Here is a 13,664-nt window from a genome sequence, read left to right as displayed (position 1 = left end):
CGCCCTACATCTGCAATTGATTGTTAGATTAAACTTTGGCATATTAAGGAACACTTCAAATGTGATTAGATAATTGCCATTTCTTCAACAAAAATGAGTAATTGCATGCCATTAACGTCATGTAGGCAACAACGGCAAAAAAATGTCTAGCTTTCCCTGGAATATTAAAAAAAATCACAAAAAATGTTTCAATGCTTAATCCAAGAGTTAAAAGCGAGACACAAGAATTATATAATTGTGAAACGTGATAATTGAATCATTTTAACACGTCAAAAGTAAATCTAGATTGGCCTTCGTAGGTATGATTTTTTGCCTGATGAAATAATGCTCAAACGCTGCAAACTGTGCATTAAGCTGTGGCCCACGAGATAGTTCATGTTAAGGTATCTGATGAAACATTGGACTGCTCCTATGTTTACAGTTCAGACAAAAATAATAGATTTTGCATTGTTTCTTTTTACAATGTCCAAGTTTGATAAAAACAAAATCAGACATTAACAAATGTTAATAATTACTGGAATATTGAAACAGCAATTTAATATAACACAATAAGGGATGAAGAAAGAAACAATGACACATAATTACATACCAAGGGATACTGAGAAAAATCTGGTCAATGAAAAAAGACTGACAATTACATATAGCCATAGAATAGATTTTATTGTTTAATATTAGATTGTCTTACACAATATCTTGCAAACCCTTTTGCAGTAACAAGAGAATGGGGAATGATAGACAGGTAACATAGCTATTACAAGAGTGACCAAAATTCGGAATTGACCTTTGTTACAGATTGACCTTTGTTACAGATTGACCTTTGTTACAGATTGACCTTTGTTACAGATTGAGCATAAATAAGCATACCAAATGGTTCAAAATTATATCTTGAGATAACTGTACCAAAATAATAGAAACTGCCTGCATTAACAATTTTCTCAAAATTAGTAAATTCAACTGCTGTTTCCCCACCTTTAAAGATAGTGTGGCCTAGCACTGATAAACCAGGATTCCCAGCAAAAATGCTATTATTTAGGGTGTACTCTATAAAAGATTTTGTCATCTAGGTTCTCCCTTCTTTCCAAGTTAGATTAATAGTAACAGTGAAATAAAGGAAGAAAATATGTTTATTAAAAACAGCCTAGAAAACAGGATGCAAAAGCTTGTGATTCTATAAAAACAATTCTTTAACAGTACATTACCACACGTATAGTCAAAAACCCTGATTTAGTTAGCAAATTTTTACTGAAAAATTTGCGAATAAAAATAAAACACATAAATGTAGCGATGCCAAGTTTAAGGCAAATTTAGTGATTCAGGGAATAAATCTGCATAAAGCTGAACTGAACTCCACAAGTGAAAAGTTTAAAACGGCCGTGAAAAACTGAAAGCATTAATAAAAGAGAGATGACAAATATGCAGTTTGAGTTTACCCATGTTTACAAGCAAGTGCTGATATAGAAAAAAATGACCACACTACTGCAAATGAGCACATTATTTGTTTTTGAATTCGACTTAAAATACACATTTCAACTCTTTCTCTACCTAATTCTTTTTCTTACTGATGGAACATAATTAAATGTTCGATAAAACCTAATATTTACAAAGCTGTCCTAACTTTTGAACCGCACGGCCTATGAAAAAGGCTTTAATACCAGATTAATCAGCAAAGGCTTTTAAATTACTTGATATTAGAAAAAAAATCTACTAAGATGTTGCGGAATGAGCTCGGATACATTTTTGGCTGTTTCCTACTATTGTGACTAACAACTTGACCGTGTTCCGAGCCTAAAGATTTATTATTATTACTTACGGCGTTATTATCGTTAAGAATAAAATAGTCACTGTTACTAGTACTATTACTCAATAAATAATTTAATAATAAATAATACTGAAATTTGGGAAGCCTTGGTAGCTGTAATGGGTCTGTTACACCTGGTAAATACAAAGAAAAAATTGCAATAAAAATTAACATTCTTGCAAAGTGAAACTCAACATGGACTGTAAACATGTTTTTCTATTAGTTCAACAAAGGCAGATGACTTTGTTTTTATTTGTTTACGTACAGATACAATAAGCTAATTAATTAACTTCCTAATCAGAAGCAGTTTGTATGAAGCCTACTAAAACCGCACCACCATAAAACCGCTTTTGGCGCAAATTTTGTGCCGTGCCACACTACGCGACTCTTGGTACGCAATGAGTTAATATTGAAAGTGAAATACATTCACTGTAGTACATTATTATGGCGCTAAGGACAGTTATGTTTGCAGAAGAAAATATGTTAATTAAAGTATATGTTATTGTAGTTTGATAATGGCCTTTTCATTCATGTGATATGCAAAAATTATTTGAAGCAGTTGGAAGAATAATGACCAGAACAATGCAACTATTTACCTACCTTAAATTGTTAGCAAACTTACCTGTCCACGAGTATTCAAAGATACAATTACCTAGGCATTTTTATTTTATCATTTGACTAATAAATATAGACAAACGAGTGTATATACTAACTTGTATTTGCTACTACATCAATGATTCATTAAACCTTTGCTGAATCGTGCAGCTTTTTACAGAATTTACCTTTATTAACAAACCAGCATGTTTTTATTAGAGAGAAGATGCATTTAACAGCGCTATCTCCTGCATTTGAAAGCATACAAACTCGATTCCAGTGAAGGGGGCTAAGTTCGAGTAAGCATAGAGCATGTCGTATTTTATTACATTTGCAACAATATTGTTTTTGCAAACACAACTGACTACATCAAAGAAACAAGTTGCAATTACGACCTGTTAGCAACGTTATTTTCCCGCACAGAAATCGGAGTTGTCGTCTCAATAAATATTTGCTTTACCTACAAATGGAGATGAAGATAGCTTTTGAGTGTATTTGAGTTACATATCATTCAATTAGCGCTATAAGATGAACTAAATTTCAGATTGCAATATGGTATGGAAGAATGCATCTATATTTAAATAAACAAATTATTTCAGCTTGAACAAAATCGTTTAGATAATTTGGTAGATTCTAAACCAAACTAATATATGTGCATTTTGCTCATCCTTAATTAAAACGCACGTAAGATAGGTTGATAGACGGAAAGAATTCTGAAAGATAATTATATGCAACACCCTCTAGGCTTGTGGATACGCGTGCAAAACTACATCGCGCAAAAATAGATAGCCATCAAATCAACCTTGACCGAACAATGCAAGTAGTTTATCAGCCTCAGAATTCAAGTTGCGCAGGATGGGTTTTAAGCCGATGCCAACAAAATTTTATTGATGCCAAGGCTTAAATCACGGTTCCACGCCACGCGTGTTTAAAAATGGCTGCAAATTGTTTGACCGGGCGCTTTCTGTTGAGAAACAAACATTTCTGTAAGCGGGCTCTAAGTAACCCATCTTATTTTTTGAAAACTCAGCATACGTTTGAATTACGTCACAAAATTTGTACGGCTACTAATTCCGTGACAAAGGCTTTTACTCAACCACAAGTAAGAAATAGCAATTGCACATGTCTAACTATCCAGTACGACTCAACCATAGATCTAATAAGATAGTTGGTGCTTTAGATTTCTATATGTAATGTAACATTTTAAATTTGGCTTTTTATCAGCTCGTCCATTAGATTACTTGCAAGTAAAAAACTTGCTTTTATGCATTCCTTTCTCAACCTTTCAGCAGTTTTCTTTTGTTACAGCGTTTGAAGACATGAAGTCTAAACTAGTTCAATGAGGAAACTTGCTTTTATACTCATTGCACATTAGAATTTGAGCTATTTTTTGTTGTGTTACTAGGCTATTTGTTAGTGATCAAGATAATTCCGGGTAAGAATTAATTGACATTTGGGTCTGTCCATAATCAGCAATGCAACATTTAGAAGTTATTTTAGCTATTTGAAAAACTGTGATTTATGATACACCACAATGGTCTTGCCGAGTTATGATGTTTAGAACACGTACAGCTACAATAAAAATCATGTGCATAGTGATATATGTCAAGATGAAGGTAAATTACAAGCCTTAGCATTTGGCACCGTTGCAACAGCTTCTTGTCACCGTTGCAACTCGTCTGAATTTTGAAGGGAATTAGTGCTTTAGATTATTTTTTATTGTATATGGTTTATTGATATGATAAAATATAATGAAATTATCAATTTAAACATAATTAACATGAAGTGAAAACTAACAAACATAATTGTAATGCACCAACTAAAATCGAGATTTTATATATACACAAACAGTACATTTAGCAGTAATTGGATTATCTAGAATTTAAAAAAACATAAAGTACAATGATATTGTTAGAAGTCTTTAAAGTATGGAGTTTCCAAAAATATTGAATAGCTAAAAATACGACCTCATTCTGCTAGTGATAGGTCTTCTTTAAAGCAACATGGTTCGCTCTTGTTTAGTGTTGGACAAGACAGTGACATGGTGATCTGGTCAATTGTCACCCATGAACCATTATTAGTTTTTACTGTAAAAGCATTAGTACTAGGAAATTAGCCCGTTTTAAAAACTGAATCTCATAATCTTCACAGTCTACCCTTCTAACCAACCCTACATGATTTTTGAAGGCCTTTTTTCTTTCTCCGTTTTCGTTAAAACGAACTCGGCTACTTTTATCCTGGGAACTTTTTGGTTATTACCACCTTCATCATCTGCCATCATGTGAACATGGTGAAGCAGGTTCAGCTTCAACATCATCTAGATGTATGAAGGAATGCTTTTTGTGGTCGGAACTCTGGCTGACTCGACTATATGAAACAGAGTATTTGTTTGTTGCTTGCTCATTATGTACTTGCTAAATACCTTTCAAGGCATGTATAAGCAGCCAACATTGATCTAAAAATTCCCTCTCTTCAGACATAGTAGTAATAAAAATCACAATAATTTCTTCTGTAGATTTATTACATGCCATGGCAAAATCGTTGGCATCTTTTACTATCAACTTGCGATTTCCATCTACTGGTCTTTTGTCACGTGTCTTTTGTCACGGCAAACAAATTCTGCTCAAGATTCTATACTATAGCTCTCTTTGAACTAATACAAGTTTGACATGAGAAATTTGTTTTCATCTGTGCTGCTGAACCATCAGAAAAGATTTTGAGGCTGGTTACTTTGCTATCAGCAGCAAGTATTTTGACAATGAGCTTGCCCATGAAGGTAGGTGCAGCATACTTATCATGAGTGGTACAGTCACTTACAAAACACAAACTTTCTACACCAGCAGAACCCCAGAGCACAATTGAAAATAATGTAATCTGTGTATAGGACCGATGAGCGAATTAGATCTCATTTTGGTGAAAAGTATGGTAATTTTCACTGAAGTCACTGAATTTCACTGAGTGAAATTTTCACTCGAGCAACCACCTCATTTTCATTGAGATTAATTTTTTATTCCTCGTAATACGATGAGTGTGCATATTTTACGTAGTAGTGTGATAGAAATTTATGCCACTGATTAGTTAAATATGTGACCATGTCGGAAATTTTGCCTACATGTTTAATTTTCTGTACCCATTTTTCAACAGTAGATAATGACCAAACAAACACTTGCTGTAAGGAAGTTGCAATGGTGACATGTTGCAACGGTGACACAATTATAAAGAAAATGCTCAAGTTACAGTGAAGGTCTGCTTGTCAGCTTCAAATATGTGTGAAACTAATTTAGGATCCTAAAAAAATAATTTCTCTGATGAAAAATAACAGTGCTAGGCTAACTTTTTCTTTTTTTCTGTCACCGTTGCTACAAAGAATATGCCTGCAGTATAGAGCGTGCCTGGTGAACATCACTCTACATAGAAAGTTTTGAATGTTTTTTTATAGATAGTAGACAAGTCACATAATACAATTACAACAGTTAATCATGGCTCAATGTTATAAACCCCTGTTGAATATTAATTGAGTTTCTAAAAGTATTTTGTTTTAAATGTTACATAAAACACCCATGATTTAATAATGATTTTATTACACATAGCATATCTTTAGGTGATTCACAGATTCCTACAATTTCGGGCGTTCACTATTGACTGAAAAAAGTTATTTTTTAAAACCTTTTTGAGAAATTCCCTCAAAATTCATTTATTTATGGACACCAATTTAACACCCACTTTAAACGTGTCAATATTTTACAATGGGTGAAAACAAATTATGATAAAGTAATGGTGTCTGAGTTTTACATGTATCTCATAGTTTATTTGAGTTTTAAGTAACCTAACAGTTACAGTAGTAAAATACAGTCAAACATGGATAACTCGAACTTCAAGGGACCGAGCAAAAGTGTTCGAATTATCAGAGCATTCAAGTTATCAGAGCACTGTCACAAGTCCATATATTTACTTATTTATTAGTAGATACATGTACATATACAAACTATAATATAAATCAAAAGCACAAATGGCTTGTTTCAAATTAAATGCTTCTAATGTAAAGTTTAAAACGTTTTCATGAAAAAGTATAGAGATTTTTCTATCACTTGAGATTGGTTTGTTGTTTGAGGTGATGTTATTGCCAGGACGTTTTTCAGATTGACATTGGCAAAACTTGATCGTTGTTGAAATGCTCAAAAGAAAAGACATTTTTTTCTTTTGGGGTTTTACCCACGATCAATTTTGCCGTTTTTTCTTGAAGTTTATGCAGATTACCTTACTTTACCTGGGATTCGTTAAGAGCAACACTCCGAGGCAGTTCAATTAGAAGTTTTACGAGGTTTTACGGTACATTCTATATCACTCACGCTTTTTTAATAGATATTTATTGAATGTACACACGTATTCTGTGTTTAGGTCAAACGATGAATAGTTTTTTGTAGCTCAGACAACGTATACGTTTAATTACAACATTTTTTAAGACGTTTTAAACATTCAACATTCCGACGTTGACTCAACACGGAATCAACGTCGGAAAACTATTCATCACGGGCTAGCCGAGTCACGCACTCAAGGATTTTCGCCACGCACATACAAAACAACATGCGATTTTTGTTTTGTATGTGCGTGGCGAAAATTCTTGCGCGCGTGACCCGGCTAACCCGTGCTATTCATCGCATCGCAGTATAAATCAAATTTCACCAAACTTTTAGAAAAGTCGTTGACAAAAATATTTTGCCGATGGTGGTAATAACGACGCTTATGAATTACGAAAAGATGAAGTTTACCTCTATGGCTTTGAATAAAGTGATTTTCTAAAGCGAAAACAACCGTTTCGGTAGCTGTTGGGCAAAAAAACAGTTCGAATTAACAGTGTTGAGTTCGAGTTATCTATAGCAATTTATCATTACGTGGGAACGGACCAAAGGAAATGTTCGAATTAACCATGTGTTCGAGCTATCCGTGGACGAGTTATCCATGTTTGACTGTACTAAATTAGTAAAAATGATGAAATACAAGATTGACCAATTAGCATTAGGGGATTAATATTGTCCCCAGACATGACAAGCCAATGACACAGGCAAGGTTATGATGAAATATCGTAATCTAAAACCATAGATATAAACTTTAACTCTATGTCTATGACAGATGGAATGGTTTTAGAATAGATTTCTGTTATTGATATGTTATTAGCTTACAATTTGGCAGTGGGTTTTTAGTGTACGCGGGTCCGCAATATAGTTTTACAAGAAAAATGTGATTTTCCGACAATAGCGCTATAAAACACAAAAAAAAACAGAGGCTAAATTTTGACAAAAATTAAAATAATAGAGCTATAAAACAGCTTGCGACTTAGGGTACATATTTACCCTAATCAGTATGATTTTATGAGATGTTGCAGGATTATTGACGTCAGTTATTATTTTAGTGGCAGTTCTAGTTTTTATAATTTGAACATTCAGACCCAGCTTTCTTCTAGATTCTTTATTTTTTTCTAACGTAATGTAGAATTACTTGGCAAGTATAGCAAGTAAAATAGTGTTTGGATAGAATGCCTCCAGTGCTATGTTCATCACACACATAGGTATCTTTGATTTTGTTGAACTTTGACTATTTACATGTATGCATCGATTTATAATCTTGACTTGTAATAAATGTTTTTACAAGTGGTCAGACTATTGTTCAAATAGTTTTACATAACAATTAGTTTTTTAATTCGCATTTGTTGTCTTACCCAGTAGTCATATCTTAACATAATAGCTTAATGCATTCCGGGGTCGAGTTCGTATGTCAATGTTCGTATGTCGTATTTTAAATCAATTTTTCTTATATCGAATAAATACAAATTAATCTGTTCCCACTTTTTGAAAAAAAACACCCAAAACAGAATATTACAATGGAAAAACCTGTTTTTAATTGTTCTAATTCACTACCTATGCTCACAAAATAACTTATACCTATCTAGTGGTTATGATCTGCAATATAACTTATACCTATCTAGTGGTTATGATCTGCAATATAACTTATACCTATCTAGTGGTTATGATCTGCAATAAAATATAATGCTGCTAATGGTAGTGTATGAGAGACTTGATAGCAACTGACTTGGTATGCTACACTTTTGTGACACTGCATAACATAACCTTTAAATTCAACCTAAATGAACTTAGCTTATTATAAACACACATACTTGAAAAATGAAAATTCATGTTAATTTTTTGTTACACAAAACATAATTCGAATTTTGTTTTCATTGTCAGTTTTTATGGTTCTTTTAGCAGCAGGGCTCTTTTTACCTCACTTTCATTTCTACTGATACGCTTTCACTTTTAGCTGACCTTTTTTAAACTCTATCCAATAATAAAGACCGAGCAATGTTGTTCTTGTAAGCGGCCTCTTGCATACTCGCCACCTAGCTCTCTCGTTGAGAACTGTATTGTATGGTCATATCTCTCGCATACTCGCCACCTAGATCTCTTGCATACTCGCCACCTAGATCTCTCGTTGATAACTGTATTTTATGGTCATATCTCTCGCATACTCGCCACCTAGCTCTTTCGTTGAGAACTGTATTGTATGATCATATCTCTCAAATTTGTCTAGTAACTCAAATCAAAAATATGCACGGAGTTTTCTTCGCATCTCAAGTTTCTCATATGTTGGGTTAGATAAATAGTTATATTACTTAGTTAGATTACTCATAGTTAGATAAATTGCTCATTGCATGATTTAAGAGTTGGGATATAATCGAATAACCATAAGACGTATTTTAAAACATGCCAAGTCGTGTATTCAATGTCACTCTTAGGCTGACAAAGCATGCCAAGTCGTGTATTCAATGTTACTCTCAAGCTGACCAAATAATTTTTTAAATAACATTAGTTAAGTTATCACATTGCAATGCTCCCTAGACTTGAGTGCCTAATGCTAGCATTAAAAATTACTTTATTTTTTTAAAGCATTTAACAAATAACTGACAACACAAAAACCAAATAAACTTATCGGATAATAATATTGTTAATTGTAGTTTCGCAGATATTCTTATATAGTTTTTAGTAATTGCTATTCTAAAAACTTTTGTGTTGGCAAAAGTAATCAAGAAGTGCTTTTAAAAATTGATCATCAGCTACAGGTAATCGTGTGGAAATCGCAAGGTCTTATCATTTTTCACCAATGGTCTATTTAAAATTCTTATTCATGATAATGGAATTTGCATTGCCTGGTTGTTAGGAGATACATGTAGCTTAGGAGACTTTATGAATAGTATTTTACCTTTGTTTTCATAAAGGAATTTATTGTGATAAAGCGAACAGATTTGTTTATCTTTATAACCGTTATACAGAACACAACAATTTTGATAACATGATTTTTTATTGGTCTATTGGCAGCATATTGCAATGTTGTGCCATCTTTGCTTTGCTCTGGCAGGTAATCTTGTAATTGGTGGCAGCTAATAAATCATAGATCTTCTTTCAAATGTCACATAGACATTTTGTTTTGTATCAATCATTCAACTTCATAGAAAAATCATTAGCGTGTAATGTGATAAAGAGCTTTTACTAACGCTCCTGTTAGAGAGTTTATTACCTATAGTTTACACAAATTAATAGTTTAAACAATCACTGTCAAGTCTTCAATACGCGTAACAAATCTATATGATCGCTAATACTTGAAGTACATAATTGTTACATTGTATCATTTGTACATGATTCTTAGATTTGGACATATACTTGTAATGAATTGTATTCAATATATTTCACATCATCTCTACTAAAGCGAGACAAGATAGGTTTGATCCGGCTTCACAACTCAAATACGCTTTTTATTACCTTTTTACTATTACCAATACTTGGTTTATCTAACAGCGGCTTTCAGTATTTAAAACCATTTTGTTGCTGCTAACGATGTGATGTTAAGATACATTAATACCGTAAGTAAAAATGAAACCAATAGTCTATTTTTGTTATTGTAACGTAGAATATTGAAATATAGCATGTCAGAGTACAAGTACCATTAAATGCTACAAATAGCACTAATCAAAATGCAAATGAACCAGAACCAGTTTAAACGTAAAAAAATAGTTTATACAGTTTTCCCATAAGAGTTGTTGTCTTTACTAAGTTCTATTGCCAAAGAGACAGAGGTACAAAGTAAAACTGTTGTAGTACAATCATGTTTTATAGAGTGTAATGCCGAAGAGGGGTTTTTGTTTGATGCCGAGATTGATGTCTTGGCTAATGTGAACAGAGATGGTTGTGACAGATACAATTGAGATAGTATACAAATTTTTCTTTTGATAAATAGATTCAGCATGTTGCATCTTTTTTTGTAGAAAACTACCAGGTTATGTCAGAATATGAAGTAATAACAACAATGACACAATTACTTAGGTATTATGATTATTATGCATCACTACAGAGTAATAATATATATAATTATTATGCATCACTACAGAGTAATAATATAATTGTTATGCATCTCTACAGAGTAATAATATAATTATTATAAACAAATTGATGAAGAAGAAGTAGTGTTTACATATAATTATTGCTCTGCCAAAGTTTTTAGTCACAAATTTCTGGTAAATCTGAGTTAGTGACAAAGTAATAAAATATGGTAGTTCATCACGGTGTAGATCAAATTAGGTCAAATTCATGTCAACAGCTCAACTGCAGCTCTTCACCTAGTCCCTACATTTACTGAAAAAATTATGGATTGCTCTTGTAGGCAGTTCAATGGATTAACATAGCTCGACTCTGCACTACAGCTGATGTGAATACAGCCATTCGAGATCGGGTATTTGCTGCCATTCAGCAATATGACAAAATTAGCCCAAAATCTCCTGAGGTACAGTAATATTTACCTTGGTTTTTTGTCTCAATTTATCTTCAGTCTCAGTTGATCACCTCATTTATTCTCTGGGGCTTTTCAGATCCTCCGCGTCATATTTATATACAACCGCATGTATTTCTTGTAGTTGTCTCTTGATACCAGATTTAAAGAGGATCTCTCAATGGATAGCTTAGATCATGTGGAGATGATTACCTTAGTCGAAGATGAATTCGGTAATGTGAATTGGTTGGCTTATCGACTGGGAAGTCATTGAGCGTTTAGCTAGAAATCTGCTACATATCTTACACATTTTTTGCGAAATTAAATCACTCGTTGTCACGGTAAGAGAAAGACTTGGTGATTGTTGACAGGTATAGAAATACCGGATGATGAAATGGAGAAGCTGGATACACCAAGAAAGATAGTAGAGTATCTCAGCCGAGTGCGTCTGCCCGAAACAGATGAATCGTGAACAAGAGGTTACCTGTGTAAAGGCTTGTCTATGGTTATTATTGTGTTTTTAAGTTGTGCTCCACATAATTCATACACTTTCAAATAGCCATTTTCTGCAGCAGCTAACTTTACTATAGAAGCATAAGTTGATAGCTAACCTTGGGGTCAAGTCCTATATTTTAATGGTCTCCTGTGATGAGTGACAGTCATGCCTATCTGATAATAGCTTACCTTTCTTTTGCACCTAACTGTTGCTGAGGAAGCTGTTATTAAGGAAGCTGTTGCTAAGGAAGCTGCTGTGCAGTTTTTTATAAAAAGTTTTTTGATTGTTCGATATGTTTGTCTTACAGATAAATAAATATAAATTTGGAACTGTTGGAAGTTTATACTGTTTAATAGTATTGTTCTAGAATATTCACTTGATGCCTATTGCCAGTCACGCTCTTATGTTACAAAGGTTGCTATCTAAACTGAATGCAGGCCACTCAACAGTCAAATTATAAGGTCACTTCGATTATTTAAATGAGAATTAAACAATTGTAGCAATCACAGTTTGGTGTATAAAATGAAATTCCTATTGGAGAATTTTAATAATACTTTATTGTTTCTATCCTTCTACGTTTTATCTAATCCATTGTGGACAAGAAGAAGCCTGCAGTTCTATTGTACGTAAATGCAGGTATGAGGTAGTACATGCAATCAATGCATCTTATTTTTACCGTCCTAGAAACTATGGCCGAGAGCGTGAACACAGTTTCCATTTGTTCCATGATTAATGTTAAGTCATATCTGTATTGCACTTCGCGTCTTTACTTCTCATTAAGCAAGCCTTATTGGAAACTGACACTCAATGGCAAGGGTTTTGAGGTTTATTTTGTATTAACCTTTATAAGCTATCCTTTATGAAAAAAAATCTAATTTTCCTATCCTCAATGCAGAATAATATGTAGGTATATCATTGCACAATATAAGTTCATGCGGTACACACAACAATACAAGAAGTTTATCAAAAATAATGTAAGTTCCATCAAGACTCAATCGTTAAACCTTGTAATTAATAAATGTAGCTAGTTATTTATAAACTAAGTCACAACTACAAGAGCAGTACAATTTGTAAGACATGCGAAGTGTTCTGTCATTTTGGAAATCAGGCTATTGTGACACATTTCAAATCTTTACATATGTTACATTTTTTAAAGTATACCAAACAACATGCGATTTAAATTTGACAAGTATCTTTATTCAAAGCGATGTTATGACTGTTTTAAATTAAAGGGGGTCATTGCCTCGGCCTTACGACGTGAACAGAAAACAAACTGAAAAGTTGAAATAGTTACAATTTCGCCTCATTTCATGTGTTTACTCACGTAGTTACGGACTCGCCTAGTTACGGACTCGCCTAGTTACGGACTCGCCTAGTTACGGACTCGCCTAGTTACGGACTCGCCTAGTTACGGACTCGCCTAGTTACGGACTCGCCTAGTTACGGACTCGCCTAGTTACGGACTCGCCTAGTTACGGACTCGCCTAGTTACGGACTCGCCTGGTTACGGACTCGCCTAGTTACGGACTCGTCTGGTTACGGACTCGCCTGGTTACGGACTCGCCTAGTTACGGACTCGCCTAGTTACGGACTCACCTAGCTACGGACTAGCCTAGTTACGGACTCACCTAGTTTTGGACTCTCCTGGTTACGGACTCGCCTGGTTACGGACTCGCCTAGTTACGGACTCGCCTAGTTACGGATTCGCCTAGTTACGGTCTCGCCTAGTTACGGACTCGCCTAGTTACGGACTCGCCTAGTTACGGACTCGCCTAGTTACGGACTCCTCTAGTTACGGACTCACCTAGTTACGGACTCACCTAGTTACGGACTCACCTAGTTACGGACTCACCTAGTTACGGAGTTGTAGGATTCACCGATATAAACCAAAATTTACAAACAAGTCAAATCAAAGGTGTAGATTCTGAAAGTTTTGTCCATTTCTTTTTAGCTCGTGCTCTA

General features: G+C 34.0%; 1 protein-coding gene across 1 annotated transcript; it reads left to right on the top strand.

Moving 5' to 3' along the window:
* The first annotated feature begins 3,314 nt into the window (after positions 1–3,314).
* Positions 3,315–12,031, top strand: LOC137385753 (uncharacterized). The gene is made up of 4 exons (XM_068072292.1): positions 3,315–3,494; positions 11,102–11,221; positions 11,352–11,439; positions 11,578–12,031. The coding sequence occupies exons 1-4, from the start codon at positions 3,327–3,329 to the stop codon at positions 11,676–11,678; spliced, it is 477 nt and encodes a 158-aa protein (XP_067928393.1). The 5' UTR covers positions 3,315–3,326; the 3' UTR covers positions 11,679–12,031.
* Positions 12,032–13,664: the final 1,633 nt, after the last annotated feature.

Source organism: Watersipora subatra, chromosome 1 (genome assembly GCF_963576615.1).
Source record: "Watersipora subatra chromosome 1, tzWatSuba1.1, whole genome shotgun sequence".
NCBI lineage: Eukaryota > Metazoa > Bryozoa > Gymnolaemata > Cheilostomatida > Watersiporidae > Watersipora > Watersipora subatra.
Note: the sequence above shows the minus strand (reverse complement) of the source record. Positions and strands in the feature narration are given on the sequence as shown.

Excerpts from the sequence above, each read along its gene's own strand:
- LOC137385753 (XM_068072292.1), top strand. The coding sequence starts at position 3,327 with ATGGCTGCAAATTGTTTGACCGGGCGCTTTCTGTTGAGAAACAAACAT. Across the intron at positions 3,495-11,101 it reads AGGCTTTTACTCAACCACAA|GCAGTTCAATGGATTAACAT; the intron begins GTAAGAAATAGC and ends TTGCTCTTGTAG. Across the intron at positions 11,440-11,577 it reads CTTAGTCGAAGATGAATTCG|GTATAGAAATACCGGATGAT; the intron begins GTAATGTGAATT and ends GATTGTTGACAG.